General features: G+C 37.6%; 2 protein-coding genes and 1 long non-coding RNA gene across 4 annotated transcripts; 1 reads left to right on the top strand and 2 right to left on the bottom strand.

Moving 5' to 3' along the window:
- The first annotated feature begins 6 nt into the window (after window positions 1-6).
- Window positions 7-7616, top strand: LOC145655971 (E3 ubiquitin-protein ligase HECW2-like). Its single transcript, XM_081709434.1, has 5 exons — window positions 7-132; window positions 4421-4535; window positions 4837-4922; window positions 5032-5144; window positions 5559-7616. The coding sequence occupies exons 1-5, from the start codon at window positions 64-66 to the stop codon at window positions 5668-5670; spliced, it is 495 nt and encodes a 164-aa protein (XP_081565560.1). The 5' UTR covers window positions 7-63; the 3' UTR covers window positions 5671-7616.
- A 153-nt stretch (window positions 7617-7769) lies between these two features.
- LOC145655970 (GDP-L-fucose synthase-like) lies at window positions 7770-15105 on the bottom strand. 2 transcript variants are annotated; one of them, XM_081709433.1, is made up of 10 exons: window positions 14936-15105; window positions 12340-12491; window positions 10988-11102; window positions 10774-10902; window positions 10573-10646; window positions 10170-10303; window positions 9330-9461; window positions 9160-9239; window positions 8617-8716; window positions 7770-8523 (listed from the first exon to the last, which is right to left on the bottom strand). In XM_081709433.1, exons 2-10 carry the CDS (start codon window positions 12486-12488, stop codon window positions 8468-8470), a joined length of 969 nt encoding a protein of 322 aa, XP_081565559.1. In that variant the 5' UTR covers window positions 12489-12491; window positions 14936-15105; the 3' UTR covers window positions 7770-8467. The 2 variants fall into 2 exon arrangements, with proteins under 2 accessions (XP_081565559.1, XP_081565558.1); XM_081709432.1 differs by having other exon boundaries at window positions 12340-12488; window positions 14936-15104.
- A 2800-nt stretch (window positions 15106-17905) lies between these two features.
- Window positions 17906-18813, bottom strand: LOC145655969 (uncharacterized). Its single transcript, XR_014121788.1, has 3 exons — window positions 18685-18813; window positions 18364-18539; window positions 17906-18241 (listed from the first exon to the last, which is right to left on the bottom strand). It is a non-coding gene; the product is annotated as an uncharacterized LOC145655969 (long non-coding RNA).
- Between the last annotated feature and the right edge of the window lie 1851 nt (window positions 18814-20664).

Below are 20664 nucleotides of genomic sequence, written 5' to 3'. Positions count from 1 at the left end.
CTGAAACCCGGAGGTGCTAATATCCCTGTCTCAGAAAAGAATAAAAAGGAGTACATTGAGCGTATGGTGAAGTGGCGTATAGAGAGGGGGGTTGTTCAGCAGACTGAGAGCCTGGTGCGCGGCTTCTACGAGGTACAGCATGACACCCTTCCCTTATCACTCAAAAACTGATAACTATGGTGTGGTGTAAACGCTGATTTCAGCACTAGCTTGTGCCTTGCATCTCTAAAGTGATTTCCCCTTATATTAAATGCATTTTTCTCACTTTTGGAATAGGTCCTTCAGCCACAGGTGTCTTTCTGTGGAAGGGGATCATGTTTCATGTCATTAGAGTCGAAAAAGCTTATTTGAGGAAATCTATATGTTGTTCATAACTAAAAAAAATGTATTCATAACACTTAAGAGCATTCCAACTTGAGCTCATGTCTGTTACATCTAAATGAGTTGAGAGTGGACCAAGCTAGAACTGTTGGGCATACAGTAAGGTCCAAAACCAAAAAAGAGTTCACTACCAAGAACTTTTTTGCATCTGCATTAAAAAACACATATTGACTCATTTAAACACACATACAGCCACATTTAAAACCGACAGGCGGTTATCTTGTTACATTGTTATTTTGTTACATAATTATCTTGTTACATTGGCATATGCCAAGGGGTCGGATGTATTAGGCAGAAAGTGAAGAGTCAGTTCTTTAAAGTGATGTGTTGGAACCAGGAAAAAATTGAGTGTCAGAACATCTCAAAAATGGCAGATGTCTGGGATGTTCCTGGTATGCAGTGGTTACTACTTGCCAAAAATGGTCTAAATGGTGAACCAGCAGCAGGGTCATGGGGCTCACTGATATGCATGGGAAGCAAAGTCTAGTCCATCTGGTGCAATGTCACAGATCTTCTATAGCACAAATGGCTGAAAGAGTTAATGCTGGCCATTATAGAAAGGTGGTGAGAACAAACAGTGCATAACAGATTGTTGTGTATGGGACTACATACACCCATATCCACCCATGCTGCGCCTGCCCACTGCCAAAAGCACCTACAAGGGGCATGTGAGCATCAGAACTGGACCATGGACTCACAAATCACATTTTATTTTACAACGTGTGAATGGATGGGTGTATGTGCATTGCTTGCCTGGATAAGAGATGACACCAGGATGCACTATGGGAAGATGGCAGATGCAGTGTGATTCATTGGGCAATGTTTTGCAGGGAAACCTTGGGTCCTGGCATTCATGTGGATGTTATTTTGACACCTACTACCTACTTAAACATTGTTGCAGACCAAGTATATCCTCTCATGTCATTAGTTTTCCCTAATAGCAATGGTCTCAGTAGGATAATATGCCCTACCATAATGTAAAAACTAAAAATCAGGAATGATTTAAGGAACATAACAGTTCTGACCTGTACTGACTTGGCCACCAAATGTCCCAGATTTCAGTCCAATGAAGCATCAGTGGGATGTGCTAGAAGAAGAAGTATGTGAAGTGGGGAGGCACCACCTCACAAATTACAGGACTTAAAGTATCTGCTGCTAATGTCTTGGTGCCAGATACCACAGGACACCTTCAGTGGTCTTGTGGAGTCCATGCCTCAATGGATCAGAGCTGTTTTGGCGGCATGAGGGAGATCTACACAATATTAGGCAGGTGGTTTTAATGTTATGACTGATCACTTTATGGCCAAATGAATGTGGACACCTTCACAACACAGCTGTATGAACTTGATGGATATCCCATTCCAAAACCGTACACATTAATATGGAACTTCCCCCACCCCCTCTTGGAACTACCACTGTTCTGGGAAGGCTTTCCACAAGATAGCTATGGGAATGTACGCCAATGTAGTCAAAAGAACATTTGTGAGCTCAAGCATTGATGTTGGATAAGACGGTCTATCTGAAAATCAGTATTTCAGTTCAAACACAGTCAAGTTCAATGGGGTTGAGGTCAGGGCTCTGTGCAGGCAATTGAAGTTCCTCCACACCAATTTTGTCAAACCATGTCTTTGTGGCACTTGCAAGGTAACAGCCATGCTGGAAAAAGAGAGGGCCTTCCCCAAACTCTTGCCACAGAGTGCATGCATATGTTACATTTATATTTACAGCATTTAGTGTACACTCTTGTCCAGAGCTTACAAAATTGTTTTGTTGTCTCCATAGAAGAAAGCATTATACTAGTATTTTATATAGAATTGGTTCACTTGATAGAGCAGGTAGAGCATGGTGCTAGTAACATATGGGTCATAGATTCATTTCCCAGGGAGCACATGTCCAGTCACACAAATGTTATTTATATATATATATATATATATATATATATATATATATATATATATATATATATATATATATATATATATATATATATAATTTATATATATAATATATAAATTTATATATATAAATATATATAAAGAAGATTCTATATAAATCTGAATATTCTCTCTCTCTCTCTCTCTCGCTCTCTCTCATATATATATATATATATATATATATATATATATATATATATATATATATATATATATATATATATATAAAGGTGGAAAATTTCAAGCAAGGGCCCAGTGGTTAGTAGACAGTAATTTTGCATAAACAACTGTGAAATTTTCTTGGTTGAAGATGAGTTGGTCACACTGAAAATAAGGAATTCAAGAGATTTAACCTTCAAGCCTCTTTCTGAGAAATGCTTACATCTCATATATTGTGGCTACAGCACCTTCAGGACCATTAAACCAGGGGTTATGAGCAGAGCTAAACCCAGAAAGGAAGGAATTATTGTGGGCCATCTGGTAGTTGTAGCTCAGTGGATAAAGTACTATCCCTCTTAATTAGAATGTTGCCAGTTCAAGCCCCACCACTGCTAACTTGCCATTTTTGGACCCCAGAGCAAGGCCCTTAACCCCCAATTGTTCAAATTTGTACACAGTCATGCCTTAAATGTAGATTACAAAGATTTTATATTTAGTGATCCTAGTTTACATTTAGTGTGGTTGTTGGTATTATCTAGTGTCACACAAGTTTTTAACACAGATTTTACAGGATCTATTTTGGAAAACATGAGGAACAGACGGTCTCAGCAGGGTAGAACCTAGGTAAGGTCTCAGTGCAGCTCGCAGACAGTCGGTTTAGTTCCAATTAACTGCCACTACTGCTGCACTATAAAGCCTAGCATACTATGCTATGCTATCAGAAATGAGAACAGCACCCTCCCATGAGGGGTGGATGCCATCCTATTTCAAAAGGCCAAGCCTGCACTCAAAATGAGTTTGGTTACCTATCTATAAAACCCACACTGTTTTCTGAGCACAATTTAGACACCCAGCAGTGCAGTGCTCACAACCTGCTGTAGGTTTCGGTGCCGTGCCAAAAGAAGCATACTGTAGTATTCGACAATGTGCTCACTACCTCACACACCTTTTTAACATTACTCTTTGTAAATCTGTCTGCTTCAGCCCAGGACTGCTAGAATTGATGCTATAGTCTGCTAGTTTTTTAATGCCTAAGTGCACTCTTCTAAAACTGAATTCTTCTCATTCAAACTACTGATTAATCTACACTTCTTAGAGATAAATTTATTGCTAATGATGCTGCACTTAACACAAGCAACAAATGACTCAGAAGCCATGATGAAATGAGAATACTAGTAGGATACTTGGCTTTGGTTAGTTAAATCATGATCAGTTTTTAATGGTAAAGTAGTCTCCATTGTCTTATAGAAATTGTTGATTTGCTGTACTATGTGCTTCAGTTTGCATCACTGACCTGTTTTGCATTGTGTACTGCTTTGTTTCACAATATTTCACAATAATAGTACATATAGTTGACTAAGGGAGATCTAGCCTGGCAGGCATTTCACAAACTGGCTTATGACAAGCGTGGCTTCCAGTGACAGTGCCTCATTTAAAGTCACCGAGCTTTTCAGTACAACCCATTTTATTGCTAATGTTTGTCAATAGAGAATGCATGACTGTGTTTGATTTTATATATCTGTTATACACCTGGGTGTAGTTGAAACACCTGAACTCAAATATTGAGAGGGTTGGCCACATACAACTGATACTATTTACTGGAAGGCAGAATTTCTTAATTTTTGACATGTCCATATTTGTCTTTATCAGACAAATTCACGTTATTCACGGTATCCCAGCACACCTTTAGTACTTAATATGAAATATATGGCCTCAAAATTTAAAGAAATGGTATGTGGATGGGATATTCATATATATTTGTTTCATACAAGCAGTTACAAATAATTATTTGCCTCAATCTTAAATAATCTATCGTTGAATAATAAGTATAAACTAAGCCGAGTAAGCTTTATTAGTTTTTGAAGACCGCTGAAATAAAAACGTACAGTTCCTGTATTTCCTGTGCTGTACACAAAAGCAAAAACTAACAGTACTTATGGGTGCAGGTTGTGGATGCACGGCTGGTCTCCGTGTTCGATGCAAGGGAGCTTGAGTTGGTGATTGCGGGCACAGCAGAGATTGATCTGGTGGACTGGAGAAACAATACTGAATACAGAGGAGGTAACGTGATTTATAGATATTATGTAAAACTTTTGCATTTAAGAGGTTGTGAGCTCATGAGGGATAATCTTGAAACTATAATCAAATATATGCAGTGCTGAAGTATGTGAGTGATGTAATAGCTGGGTTACAATTCACCAAGCCTGTTTGGTTACATCATACTTAATAACCATTTTACCTTCACATATATATATATATATATATATATATATATATATATATATATATATATATATATATATATATATATATATATATATATATATGACACTGATGTCACCTGATTGGTGATTCTCTACAGGTTATCATGACAACCACATTGTTATTCGCTGGTTCTGGGCTGCAGTGGAACGATTCAATAATGAGCAGAGATTAAGGCTGCTTCAGGTAAGCCATCCCCCAAAGACCCACACTACTGGCTGAGAAAAAAATACACACAACAAATAACACACATTTTTGTGCTTCAGTGCTTTACAAGGTGCTTTTCCATTGTCAGTTTGTGACAGGGACATCCAGTATTCCTTATGAAGGCTTTGCCTCCCTTAGAGGCAGCAACGGACCTCGTCGTTTCTGTGTGGAAAAGTGGGGCAAAATTACCTCCTTACCCAGGTAAACCTATTTGGATTGCTAAGGATGCTTAACAGTTTCCTACAGCTAATATGTCTTGTCAGGTTGCCCACCAAGTGGTAGGGTAGTGGTAGCCTAGTGCTTAAGGTATTTGACCTGTAATTGCACGGTTGCTGGTTTAAGCCCCACCACTGCCAAGTTTCCACTGTTGAGCCCCTGAGCAAGGCCCTTAACCCTCAAGTTGTAGTTAATCATGATTGTAAGTTGCTTTGAATAAAAATGTCAGCTAAATGTAAAATGTCAAGTATTTTGGAAGTAACTTTGATTGTTGATTTTAGTTTGATCTGCACTGTTCAAGAAATCCACTAGATGGCAGAGGTGGGCATGCCATAACATCACTGAACTAAAAATATCCTTTGCTTGCATGTGTGTGTGTGTGTGTGCTGGATTGGACAGGGCCCACACCTGTTTTAACCGGCTTGATCTCCCGCCATACCCCTCCTTCTCCATGCTGTATGAGAAGATGCTAACTGCGGTGGAGGAGACTAGCACCTTCGGCTTGGAGTGACCCTTCACTCATCCCCTGGGCACTCAGGCCTAAGTCAAGCGCCTCGAACTCCTGATGCCTGTTGGCATAGTCACTGAAAGCACTTACAACCCATTTTAACTGTTGCACTGTCTCACTTTGTGACCTCTGCCAACATGGGCCCTTGCAGATGAGACCAGTGGGCCTGTATGATCAGTGACATCTGATGACACCTGTTGCCCATCTAGGCTGTTGCCAGTCCCCACCATGTAATGGACAAAATGAGTCAAGATCAAAGCGGCTGTGCTGTAAAAAAAAAACAAAAAACATGGGACTCTTGGGCACCTTCTAACCAATTATTTCATGGCAAGGGAAAAGTGATGTTCCACTGCACACCCTTGCTGGATTACATTCTCAGACATGTGATGGATTTTAACTTTGTAACAGCCTAATGTTGTACACTCTTTCTGCAAAAAGTCTTTTTTGTTTGTGTGTGTTTTTTATCAGTCACAACAACGCAGCATGAATGTTCATGATGTTGCAAAGATGTAGGCTTTTTTAAATTACCAGTGCTTTTTTGGGTCACCTAAAGCACAATCACTGTTGACTTATGAGGCTGACCACTCATGTTCACACACATATATACGTATACATATATTCATACACCATAATGTACTGAAAATTCCAAATGCACAATCATTGTTTTATTGCATTTATACATTGCTGTGTTTGTACTTATTCTAGTAGGCATATGGTCTGCAATTAACATGTAAGCCTGTGGCACAATTTGCACTTGAATGTACCAATGTAATGTGTCCACTATGAAGAATGAAAAAAAAACATCTTAAGGAATGATTCTAGAAAAGGATTAATAAGGGGCAGTATGAATTATGCACATGAGTGTCTAGTACACATGTTCTTTTCAGATGGCGTACAGGATGTAGGAAGTCATCAACCCTTTGTCTATGTAGCCGGGAAAACAAAAAAGCCAGGAACTTGTGGTCCTACTATGTCGTATTTCCAGCCCTCATTTGGTTTTTAGCACATGAAGATTCCTCAAAATCATGTTCAAAGATATTTAAAAAGCACGGGAAGATTTGGAAGATTAAATTGGACACTCTTTCTACCCAATTGAAATACTCTTAATGTGGACCTTTGGAGTAATGTGATTTGATTTGCTTTTTTAAAAAATAATATTCTGAACAAAACATTGAGTGATTGGCCTCAGAATGCTGCTTGCTGTTTGTAAGAAATACAGGTTTGTTTGTTTGTTTTTTTGTCTGAAAGTTTCACTCATTCATTTTTCACATTCACATTTTCTGAAATGTTTGCATGACACACATTCTCTCACCACAGCTACTTGAATTGTGTTTCACATCTTTCAGTGACTCTGCCGCTGCACCGACCTTCGGATTGTACACTCACAGCCCTTCATGAATGTGTTTTTTTTCCAGCGTTCACAGATTTGAGCTTGTTATTTTTTTCTCTTTGTTAGCCCGGGTATCACTGGAAAGATTTGAAATGGGCTGGAAAGAGCAAAAGCATGAAGGAAAAAAGTACTTGAACTTGTTACAGTTACTGCTCTTTTGTAGCTAGTGTACCTAGAATCAGATGATAGCGCTCCAATTTATGCCCCGCTCATTTTAATTTCATCCCTTATGATATTTTATTTTTGGATTTATACTTGCACTGAATGTACCAAAGTTTTTGGGATGGCATAGGCTGTCCTAATATTCTTGTTCTTTGTTTTTTGAAGAGAAGCAAAATTTCACATTCCTATTATCACTCAACCATCCCGTCAATTCTTGAAGTTTGCATACCACTATTCAGCACTTGGGTTCATTGTATTTTGTTTTTTTCTCATCTGAAAGTAAGGGATTGTTTAAAAAATGTTGGCTACATACTGGCCTACCTGTATCCTTTTCCTTCCTTGTTCCCTAGGATGTGTTTGATTAAATAAACCAAGCAAGGGCTTGATTACAGTTCTCCTTTTCCTCTTCCTCTTCATCTTCTGCTCTCCAGCATTCAGAAACCTTGTTGATAAATACTACCTGCTGTGCAAATCCATGGGTATGCATATTCATATGTACATATTCTTAACCAGAACATAACCTCTCCCACACTTTTGAAGAGGGAAGCACCCACCAGAAAATAAATATCAGTCACACCCAAAGATGGGACCCAGTACAGCTGTGTGCTGGGTTTAGGACAATGTATGGCAGCACCCAACAACTCTATCAAATTTCTCTGCACTGAACAGTGATGAGTGTAATGTACAGAAGACATAACGATAATCAAAAAACACCCATGAATTCATCAAAACACTTTGCTGTATACTCCTACATTATTGATATACTCCTACATTATTGATATGCTGCTGAGAGTTTGCTGAATATTTATTTAATCTAAAAATGACCACTTAAATTAGTGCCATCAAATTAATGACATTAATGTTGTTCAGAACATTAAATGTTTCATAAGAAAAACGGCTCATGAATCAAATTACATTTTGTTCACTCAAATAGCAGACTTGTAAACATATAACCATGAACAGACGAAAAAAAAAAATTCAGTATCACTACAAACCTGTAATATGAAACCCCGAGAAAGTTCTAATATTCAAAATATCTATAGGAAAAGCACAGTTTAACTGTAAGGATTATGAGCCAAATGCATATCTTTCTCATGTAACCTTATTCAGTAGTTGTCAAGGTAGGTGGATCAGAAGTAAGATTGTAAACATTACTCTTTTTAATTACAGTGTGTAGAAGGACATTTAGTGTTTCTCAAGATCACAGACATTGCACCTTTCAACCTTGTTTTGTCTCCTGTACTCTTGTCATTTGCGGGCTCTGTCATGGTTGGCCGAGAACCAATCACACGTCTCCTTCACAGCTGAAGAAAGACAGCAGAAGGTGTTATCATGAGTACTGTGAGTATCTGAAGTTAGATATTTTGTGTGCGTTTGGTAGGATTGGAGATGTTTACCTGTGCGGAAGGGCGTGAAGGTGAAGTCGGGACGGTATCGGCGGAGTTTAGCATTGCTTGCCGTTTTCTTCATTTGACCATCGGACTTGCTGGTGTCGTACTGAACAAAGGAAGTCAAGAACAAACTGCCTGTACTCTTTTTATGAGAATCAAACTTCCACAACAGAGTACGAACCTTCCGACACTGCCCATTTCACTAGTATATACATATGTTGTATACATAATACATAAAAATTACAAGAGGAAACAAATGCACTGTATTACACTGCATTCTCTTTACTTCATTACAACAGAAGACTCTAGTCCTCCACTTAATGTAGACATACTGTTGTAGCACTGCTACCAGTACTTTTCCTATTTTGAAACATCTCATTTCTATTCATTTATGAAGACCTTGATGATTACTAGCTAAATTAATCAGGAGGATCCATGGAAATCAGTCAGAAATGTATTCACTCATTGTTTGGCATATTGCTATTTGCTGTAGTAGCAGTTGGGGAAAATTCTTCACTGATTTATGTGTGAGTATGCCTGAAAGGATACAACCACAGGTCCTGTAAACTCAAAGGCTTCAACAATCGCATCAGTAACATCCTTAATGGTAATTTCATCCTCCTCTCCAACTGAAACAGAATGTGTGATTTAGAGAGAAAATACACGGAGAGATTTAATTAAAATATTGCTGAATTGTGTCATGTGGAGAGATTGACCACCTGATAATATGATGGGCTCCACCTCGTCATATTCTCTCAGCACCCACAGGTAGAGGCGAGCCAGATCCAGGGAGTAGATGAACTGCCGAAGGCCACTCCCAGAGCCACACACCTCTAAAGGTGTCCCAGTCACTAACATACACATGAATGCACAAGCTAAGCATTCTAATTTTTAACCCACTTTTATTGTTTAAAGAACACAATAAAACCATACATAAACTCGAGTTTCAAATAAATCTCCATTGTCAGAAATGCATAGCTGGAGATCAGTAATAAGGAGACAACCAGAATAAATATTTTTTAAAGTTTTCGTTCCTATTTTTAATATAATACATACTTTTAATTTCTAAAATGTAAGGAAATGTGGTAAGTGGTAAGAAACTTTTAATTTTTCATTTTTAGCTATTTCACTTTATTCATGCTCATTAATTTTGGACTAGCTCTGAAGCAACTCTAGCATCTCACAATCCTGGAAAACATTACAGATTGGTAATTTATCCTCTCTACAAACTGAAGTGAAATCTTCACACAATGTAAAAGAGCAGGCATTTTCAAATGGCGGAAAAAAGAAAACTATAAAAACTGAGATATGATGTTTTCATCTGAAAACAATGATATAATAATGATAATGTGTTATGCTACACTGGTTTAGTCCTGAGGCATCAAAGAAAATAGAAGACTGAAAGCAGTTTCATTTCATCTTATTCATATAAATTTTAAGCAGATTTCTAAATTAATTCACTTTGCAAGTTAAAATTACATATTTATCCTGTAATGTGGCTACTATATTAATTAGTATAGAGAGTGTCGAGGGGGTGCCTGTGTGTGTGTATTCCCTACGTTTTGCTTTGTAGGCCTTGTGGACAAGTGCTGGCAGAACATGGCCATCTTCTATGCTGAAGTTGTCATGGGGACCGAATATATTTGTGGGGATTATAGCAGTGTACCTCCGTCCATACTGCTGAAAACAAGCTCTGCAACACATCAGTGTTCCCCAAACACATTAGAATACAGCACATTATCAAAAGCAAATAGACTGCAGAGATCCCTGACTGCAATCCTAAATAGTAGTAGCATAATTGCATTTGTAATCATAAGAAAAGTGTGTTGTATAAGGATTGATCGTAGGAAGTATCATTCTGGATTCCTTCAGATAACAGGTTGACAGCCCTGCTATAAACAAACTAGTACCTAGTAACCACTGATCATAGGGAGACAGGAGTGTCTGTATACAACTACTCACCTGTTGTGGACATCAACCATCCGTTTGGCATAAGCATAACCGGAGTTAGACCAATGAGGAGGACCATTGTGGATCTGAGGGAGAATGATGAACATGAACAGTTGGGTGTATTATATATTTTTTTGGGTTTTTTTTGTGGGTTTGCTAGGTGAACACTGCCATATGAGGTTGGGGGAAAAGGACGATGTTGAGGGTGTGTACCATGGTCTCATCAATGGGGTAGGTGGTTTTGTCTGGGAAGATGCACGTGGACAGACAGGAGACGACTTTGACCACACCAAATTCATGAGCTGTGTGCAGAACATTATCATTGATGGCCACATTTTGTCTCTGAAAAATGAAAATGCAGTCAAAACACACTAAACAAAATAATTTGTATATTTGCCTATATAAGTTTATGTGTGCAGTGTGTTACCCAGAAATCCAGGTTCTGTCTCAAGTGCCGGAAGAGGCCACCCACCATGGCCGCAAGATGGATTACATGCGTGGGACGATGTTTTTCGAAAATAGCCCTCGTCTGAGCCGCATTTCTAAAACAAGAGACAGCAATGTACCACTCTGAGAAAACCTCCAGTTTTCATCACAGGGACACACCACAAGCCACTCAATAGAGACAATAAAATATCAATGTGCCTAGATTTAAATTAATTCCATTAACACTTAGTTAGGGATGATTCTAATTGGAAATTTGATTCCAACTCATTGTTGTTGGAAGTGAATGTGGCATCAGTTTTAAGATAGTTCAACTGCTCCAAAAAGGAGAATACTGCAACCTGAAGACCTGTTTCACCGGGACCAATCAGTTCTTGGTACAATGAAGTTTTGTCTGCACAAACCATTTTATAAATGTCTCAGTAGCTATCAGTGTCATTATAACTAGAGCCACTTGCTTTTCAATATGAAAATACAACAATATAAAATTATTATTCCATACAGTATCTAAATTAACCAACGATCAGGACAAAAATAGATCTGATTATTCCAGTTTTATTAGTAGAAATTAGAAATTAGAGATCATATGAATCATAATTCACCAACAGCTACAGCTCCAGTTTACCAGCAGCTCCCAAGCAATTGTTAGGCACTCCTTTAAGAGAAAAGCATCTGGATCCCTGGATCTCTCTGATTATCCCAGTTTTGACCTTAAAATAAACCATTCCGCAGCAGTTCTGCATTTTTAAGGAATAACAAGCACTGTTTCAGTCTGTATTTCTTTGTGAGAGACTTTGAAAATTGGTGTCACAGGAGAAGAACTGCAGAAAAAGTGAAGGAAGTAAACACCAGTTTAAGGCACAACACACACCAGCTGAAGGAAGTGTTGTGAAAGCAAATCTAAGAACAAAAGTGATAAAACAACATAACCAAAATTCCATGTGCTCTGTCATCACATTATTCTAACGTCTACAGGCAGGGGGACAGTACCCTGACATTGGACTTATGCAATGACTGCAGCAACTCCTATTTCTCTGCAACAGGTTTTCACCCCCAGGTCCTTACTGTTCTCCACAGCTGCTACTCCACTAGCTGATCAGGGGGCTGAGCCAAAACTCCAGCTCACGTTCTCCGAGTTCTTTCCCTTTAGACAAATTTACATTTATTCCTGAAACTGCAATCAAACTAACTGAACCTTATGGTTTGTTGTATTAAGAATTATTGGAAAATCAGTTTGTGAAGCTAAATTGATTGCTTTTAACTAAAGTGAAAAGTGTTGTTAACTGAACGGTTTATTGTTTTAATGATTCATAAATTTAAGAAACTGAGACTCACGTTAGGTCGGCATCTTTGGAGGACAGGAAGATCCACTCCTCTCCTTCTCTAGCACCCCCTTCCTCTATCACTATTCGCTCGATGGCCTTCCCCACCAGACCGCTGCCTCCTGTCACCAGCACACGCTTTGGATCCACTTTTACTTCCATCTGCTGGGCAAAGATGGAGAAGCAGCTGCTTGTCAGCAACAACTAACAATGCAAAGTACAGCATGAGAGTAACCCGAGATGCATTAACAAGCAGTTACTGAAAGAAGGATACATGCAACTTTAATCCTGACCCCTCCTGCAGCACAGTGAGGCATACTAAGCAATGCAAAAAAATCTAGTTTAGTTTGTCAGTGGGTACTGTAAACAAGATGTTTTTGTCAGTGAGATAAGGAAGGAATGAAAGAAATGATAAACCAGCCTCCTCTGGTGATCTAGGTAGGCTTACTTCTTTTGTATCAGTACAGGGAAGAATTTATTTATTTGTAGTACCCATAAAATTTGTACATGTATGAAATGGGGAAAAAAGTTCGTTCAGCTTATCTATGACATAGAGCCTTTGTCACTGAAGGTCTGTTGTAACTATAGCTAATGTGCTAGTTAATGGGTGCACTCTGACATTTTATAACAACCTAGGGAAAAGTTATATTTGCGATTACCACACTTTTATCACAGATAGGCTATATGATAAAGAATGAACAACTGACCTATTAATGCTCTCCATTCTTGCATATTTACCATTACTAGGTTGTACAAAATCCCATTTAACATGTCTAAATACCTAGTAATTGTCTAAATACCTAGCAATACCAAAATGAAGCACATCAGAAAATGTGGAAAGTGAGCCACCAGGAACACAACCGTATAACAGGAACCGTATAACACAAAAAACAATGAAAACCACAGTGTGAGGGGGCAGACCATGACACGATTAAATAAACAAATTAATTTTGTAGTTATTTGGAGATGATTTTAATTATTACATTTTTTACACTTTAAAAAAATGTATTTTACAATTTTTAAAATTCATTCGTTTCACTCCATAATTAGATCTAGGTCTACTTTTCCATAAACGTATTTTACTTAAGTTATTTAGTTAATAATTGTATAGTTATTTTAGTAGTTGTTTTAGTTAATTTAGTTAATTATTTATTTACACATCTATTTTAGATGATAATATGAAGTCTGAACTAAATCTGTCTATAGTTTAACAGTGTTAAACAGTGGAGGAGGGGTGCCAAGCAACTCTATAGATAATACATGGGATGGCCAGAGGGAGACATTCCAGTTGCGACATGGATAAGGGTAAACTTTCCTGCTTTTCCAAATAGTATCCACGCTTAAAGCTGTTAGTGTTCAATGCAGCAATCGACCATTGCTCAACATGTATAAACACGAAACTAATACCTAAACTAACATTTAAAACCTCTGAGATCACTGGTAAAATCCAACAAAAATAACAAAACACAGGTTGAAGTATGTTTTCATGTAGCCTATGTTTCATGTTACTGTGCCATTGCATATTTCAAGAAATTGCAAAGATATGTTACAGTCGTTACACTGGTTTTGAGGATAGACATCAGGTAGATACTCTCTTTAGATAACACATGCATGCCATTGTGGGAACATTGCCATAGTGAAATGGGTGAGGGGTAAACTTTCCTGTTCTGACATATAACAAGAACAATGCAATAGTACAACGCTTAGAGCTATTAGTGCTCAGTGCAGCAATAGACCATTATTCATCATGTCTAAACTCATAACTAAGAGGTAAACTAACATTTAAAACCATCAAGATCACTGGTAAAAATTAACAAAAATAGCAAGACACACGTTTCAAGTATGTTTTCATGTATCTTATGTTTCATGCTACTCTGCCATTGCATATTTCAAGGAATAGCAAAGAAATGTTCCAGATAGGTAATTTTCAGTGGTTACATATTTAATAACCAGTCTTTTAATCTTGCTTCTTGGCATATAAAACAGGAGGCGCACATACACACTGCTTGTATTTCCCATAACAGAGATTGCATATACCTTTGTAGTGATGATGCCAACATCTGAGTACCTTAATTACAGCTGATATGTTTATAACTGTAAACTCACAACAGTTCATCAACACAAAATGTTGGTGGAAAAACAGAGAAGCACAATCAGTGGCAGACTGATACGGCTCTGCAAACAACTGTCAATTAACAAAGTTGAGGGATACATAAAGGTAATCAATAACTTATCTCGTTGATCATTATACATGCTTATATTTCAAATTAAACACAAATGTGTTGCTAAGTGATAAGATGTAACAATGTACATTCATGAAGCATTCCTGAAGAAAATTAATGCGATAATTTATGGAACAATTTAAAAACCTGAAATGTGTCATTCTGGAGGAAATATGAGTTGAAGGCCAGATTACATGGGTTCCCAGCCTCATCAACACCAATAATCTCCTCATAATTATAAGGATTTAAAAATGTGCTTAATACATCAAATAAGATTTACACTGCTTGTGAAACTTAAAAAGTAATTGAAATGTTTTTTTAAACGGTAAACGGTTAATGACTACATTAAATATTGAATAAACTAAGATGATAAAAAGGAAGTTTTACCTTTTTTTGTCAGTAAATAATTCTTCAATGAGAACACCAACAAATTCCCCTAGGAGTCCTCTTATAATTTAGCAAACTATTATAATAAAGCCACAAAAAAGTTTTAAAATTTTATCTTAGAACTCTCACACCAACACACCACTACATTGGCCTGGAGTAAATGACAAACTCAGAAATTGTGGATCAGGCAGTCTAGGGGAGGGGTGAAATCCTGTTGATCCTGTATTTCTCAATGACACCAGTTTACACTGAACACAATGGAATGATGAGGAGAAAGGTGGTATGGAAAGGAATCCTTGTGTGAAAATGTGAGCATGACTAACAAACTTCACCATTAGGAAGATATTTGGAGAATAGTGAATAATGAAATAAATATTTAATTATACAATTATTCATAATTAGGAAATAATTTTTCTCATATTTTAACAACATTTAGCACTTTTCTGTGTTCTGTGTTCAATATTTTAACATTTTAAACCATTTTACTGCATGTGTTGATTTTCATTTGCATGTGTCACAGTGGGCCGAGCACCCAGAGAGAGGGACAACTCCCACACACACACCACACATGCTACTGTCCCAATCACTTATTGCTCATACACTCTTGTTAACTGGTTCAAGATAGCATCAATGAATGACAAATTACTTTCACACACCTACATATAACCAGTTATTCTACCTGATTTGAAGGGATTCTTTTTTGGGGGTGAATCTCCTGTTAATTGGTTTGAGAAAAAAAAAAAAAACACTTTTGCAAAACGTATGTTGATGTTAATTACATATTCAGAATCATCACAACTCCCGTGAAATTTCAATAACCAACTTACTTTCTCCTTTTAATGGCTATGAGAGTCTCACCTCTTATTCTAGGTAAAGTGATCTGCAGTTTCAAAGTTTCGCACTCATTATCGTTTGTCCACTAACATCGTTTGAAATATCAGAAAAAAATACCCAGCACTCGAACATTTCCGAGAACACTGATTATGTTCCGATTACAACTCCAAAACATTTTCAACATTAAAGAAACTTTAATATTTGTTTTATGAAGTTCACCAAAACAATTCATTTCAATATGTCCTTAATTTTACATCTGTATCTCCTACCTGTGTGTGTTATGCGGTACGTGCGGGCACGTTCGGAGCAGTTATGTAGGAGCGTTCGAATGCACGCGAGTCAAAGCTTTTACTAACTGAACTACCAGCAAATTGTGTCGCGTTAAACTTTAGCTATATAATCTTTCTAAAGCTTTATAAAAGCGAAATATTTGTGATTAGAACTTGGTCTAATTGTTGTATCCTGTTATATTTGCTATGTACATTTTAATTGGTTTTGTTTGGGGAATGGATAGACTAATTTTAGTTCGTCGCTCAGAAAACTCCCAATGTAGGTATACCTATGGCCTTTACCGAGGTCAAGATATCCTCGCTTTAGCGATTCGCGGTCAAGTCATCCGCGCTTTAAATCCGAAAACGCCTATATGCGCAATTTTACGGTATTTCGCTTCTCATTGCAAACTAACGCTCCCTAAGTAAAGAGAAACAAACGTTCGTATATTTCGAAGAGCTATTTATAATCTTTTAAAAAATATTTGGTAATATAAAAGTTGCAAGATTATCATAATATCTATTGTGCAATATTGTGATTTAACAGTGCTGCTCACCGCAAACAAGCAAAGAGGACAGAGACTTTCGTATTATTTGAAGAGATTTGGTGGAGACACACACTTTTACTGCATTTTAAAAATGCACAATATAGTTTAATTTATTGAACTTGTTTACTTTCATCATTACATTAATCACAATCGATAATACATTTAAACAGTTTAATAAGCATTGTGCAAAATAGGTTTTCTATATAATATTTCTCAGACGTTTATACTATTGCGTAGAATTTAAGATTCACGACACAGGACATTGGTTTCAAACCTGACACTTAATCTCTTTATCTCTCTCTCTGGATTCAGATCATTCAAAAAAAGTGAATAAAAATTAGAAATCTATTTCCTAAAATTCTGCACTATTAATCTCATATATTATACATAATAAACACAATAGTATTTATAAAATATACTAAAACCTATTCAATTATATATACACATCCACATAATAATAATAATAATAATAATAAAATATAACTTCACTATTATATTATACTGATATTTGCAGTGAAAATAACTTTCTGATTAATTTCTTCGTAATTCTGACGTCAACAAAATAACATCTGCCACAATTATTGAGGCATACAATTTTCATGCAAAAGAAACCAAATGGCTTTTGTCATTTGGATTACATATCAAGTACATTTAAGTGGCAGAAACTAGCTAATGGTTAAAAATATGGCAATGGGAGCACTCACCTGGATACAGAGAATTAAAACAAAACAAAAGTGAATAAAAGATTCTTCAAATTCTTAACACATTAAGTTAAAAATAAAATGAATGTTCGGAATGAGATTTCTCAGACTAAAGGTTAAGATATTAGCCTGCTAACGGGAACATAAGATAGCTTTGCCCATGAATAAAAGCTACTTTAACTTCTCAAAACATTTGGATCGAATTATATTTGGGTAGATTATTATACCATTTGTGATATGTACATTAATCACTAATCAATCATTTAACAAGACAGAACCGAGTGTTATGTACCACTCTCATCTGGCTTGGCCACAGACTGAGGAAAAAAATCGTGTTATAAAATAATTATGCAACCAAACTATGGGTGCCCAGAAATGACAAAATGCATCTGTACTCCCCTTGGCCATAGAAACAAACAAGATAGCATAATAAAAAAAGAAGGCTTTCCAATGACATTAAGTATTAAAACAACAACATAATATAATATAATATAATATATGAAATAATAATATTATTATAAATAATATTTCTATATCTGTTACATTTACACAATAATATTTTTCATATATGCTGTAGTGTACCATTACAGTAAACCCCCCCCCCCCCCCCCCCCGCGCTGACATGTCCACCATCGGGACTGTGAACCCCAGGCCACCATGGTAACCGCAAGCCTGGTGCATGCACAGTGAAAGACAGGCTGGGAGCCACCCCCAAGGGAGATGTCATGAATGAGGGGGAAAGGTGGAGTTCATAACGCTCCATGGTGGGTCTGACAGGACCAAAGGTGCGGCAACGTTCAGCAACAGCAGCAGCCTTAACAGGGGCGGAAGTGCAGCAGAGATGGTTCCAGAAGCGTGGTGGAGATCAGCAGCGGCAGCAACTTCAACAGGACCAGAAGCACTGCAGCGATCAGCAACGCCAGCAGCCTCAGCAGGACCCAGCCAAGACACAGTCTGGCGCACCCACAGAGACAGTGGCCACAAACAGAGACAAATGAGGTAGTGCACCCACAGACACAGTAGGCACACAAACACAAGTGTCCACCCTCCCAGCCCTCCCTGTTCTTCATACATACATGTCCCTGGCCCTGAAGGACACACAAAGGTCTGCCTTGAATCCAGACATGCCGAGACAGACTTTTCCCCCACACGTCACAAGCCACCCAGGGAGAGCCCATCATGGAGGTGAAGCCCTTGAGGCAGTCCTATTCCTCGGCTTTGGATGGATCCACCACGTACTCATAACCCACACCTGGAATAGAGAGAGAAGAAATTAAGGAAGCAACAGCAGGAAACACAGCCACTAGACCACACACATAGTGGTCCCAGTGGAGCCAGTTTGCATCCTATGAGCCCAGCCTGGGAGCCCTCCACACTAGACGTGACAAATCCTCTACCTTAGTAGCATGCTTCCTCTTGGAGCATGCTCAGCCATGGGCGCACCCCCTTGGAGTAGTCCTAGTGCTGAGTGCATTGGCATCCTGTGGAGGTTGGTCATTCTGTGACCCAAGTGCCACAGAGCAGGAGTTTCTTGACACAGACAGACATTTATTAACAAGACAAAACAGAAACGGTAATGGTAATGGCTTTCACATAAAACAAACCAGTACACCATGATAAAGATGATGAATGATAAACACAATAACGCAAGCACAAGTAGAACAGCAAATATGGGCATGGAACAATGAACATGCACACTTACACCTTCAATGACCAACCCACTCTACACACACAGGGTTTTAAATACATACAGCGACATGTGAACAAGGTGCAAGAGGGGCATTGCTACAAACAAGTGCAGCATTTGACACTAAAGATGAAAATAATTTACTAGATAAACTCAAAAATGTTGTTGGTTTAAATCTTATCTAGCCGGTTGCTACCAGTTTGTTAACAAGGTTAGCTCTGGTGTCCAACAAGGATCTGTTCTAGGGCCTTTGCTTTTTTTCTTTATATATGCTACCTCTAGGTGACATTATAACATAGTACATAATCACTGTGCTAGTATGCTGTATGCTGATGATACTCAGTTAAATGCAGATGCAGATGTCTCAGCCAAACCAGAGGACATATGTCAGTTTAGTATTATTGAGGAATACATAAAGGACGTCAGACACTGTATGTTGAGAAACTTTCTCTCGCTTAATCCTGGAAAAACAAATGTGCGTCTATTAGGCCCAGAGACAGCTAGGTCCTCATCTCTAATTACATAATTCCATAATTACCTCAATGGTCTCTCAATCACATCTTCTCTAATAGTTAAAGATCTTGGAGTGATTATAGAACCCAGTCTCTTGTTCGAAGCTCATGTAATTAATTGAACTGCCTTTCTCTATCTCAGGACCAATGCAAAGATTAGGAACATGCTCTCCTCACATGATGCAGAAAAGCTAGTTGATGCATTTATCACTTCAAAATTGGACTACTGTCATGCCTTACTATCTGGCTGTACAACTAAGTGCCTAAACAAGCTCCAGCTAGGTCAAAATGCAGCAGCCAGAGTTCTTACGAGAACTAGAAAATGTTATCACATCTCTCCTATCTTAGCTACTTTACATTGGCTCCCAGTAAAATATTGTATTGATTATAAAATATTTCTAATGACCTACAAAGCACTGAATGGTGTTGCCCCACAGTACCTTACGACCCACCATGTCTGCTTAGATCAAAAGGCTTATTGTTGATACTGGTTTATTAGTTTTATGCAATATTTACTTTTATATGTCTATCATCTTCTCTTTCTCTGAATGACAAAAACATTTCATTTTTATATTACTGACTAATTAAAACTACTTTTAGCACAAGTACTATAATGTTCATTTTCTTTGAATCCTAACACAAAATATGCAAGCTTTTAGAGTCATCATAACAGCCTAACTTACAAGCCTTCAAATATTAAAAAGCCTGCTTTTTCTATAAACCATATTTATAAAATATCAGAGTACACACATTAACCTATTTCTGAACCCACTCCCCCTAGTGCGGGTCCATTCTGACATACTGAAATGAATCACTTAATAGCATCGAATATTCCATCCACATAAAATTTCTTAGAACTACCTGCATACAAGGTTTCACCTGTCTACATGCAACCATTCACCAGAAATCCCACACTTAATACATCATGTTTTTCCTCATTGTTTACACATCAATTAAGGCCTGCCCTTTTAAATGGCCTTTTAAAAAATATGTCCGGTATAAGACAACTTCAGATTTTGTCAAAGAAAATTCAATTACCATCAAAGCAATAGCATGAAACATTTAAACAGTATACAGAATATTAGTAAAGTTCTTTATATGCTTGCTCGAGTCTTTGAACAAAAATATGTATATTTCTTTTGTAACCTAGCACAAAATATGCAAGGCTTTACAACACA

The sequence above is a fragment of the Electrophorus electricus genome, unplaced genomic scaffold, assembly GCF_041902795.1.
Source record: "Electrophorus electricus isolate QZ-2024a unplaced genomic scaffold, ASM4190279v1 Scaffold411, whole genome shotgun sequence".
NCBI classification, from domain to species: Eukaryota; Metazoa; Chordata; class Actinopteri; order Gymnotiformes; family Gymnotidae; genus Electrophorus; species Electrophorus electricus.
The sequence above is the reverse complement of the archived record's forward strand: the minus strand, read 5'-3'. Positions and strand labels throughout refer to the sequence as shown.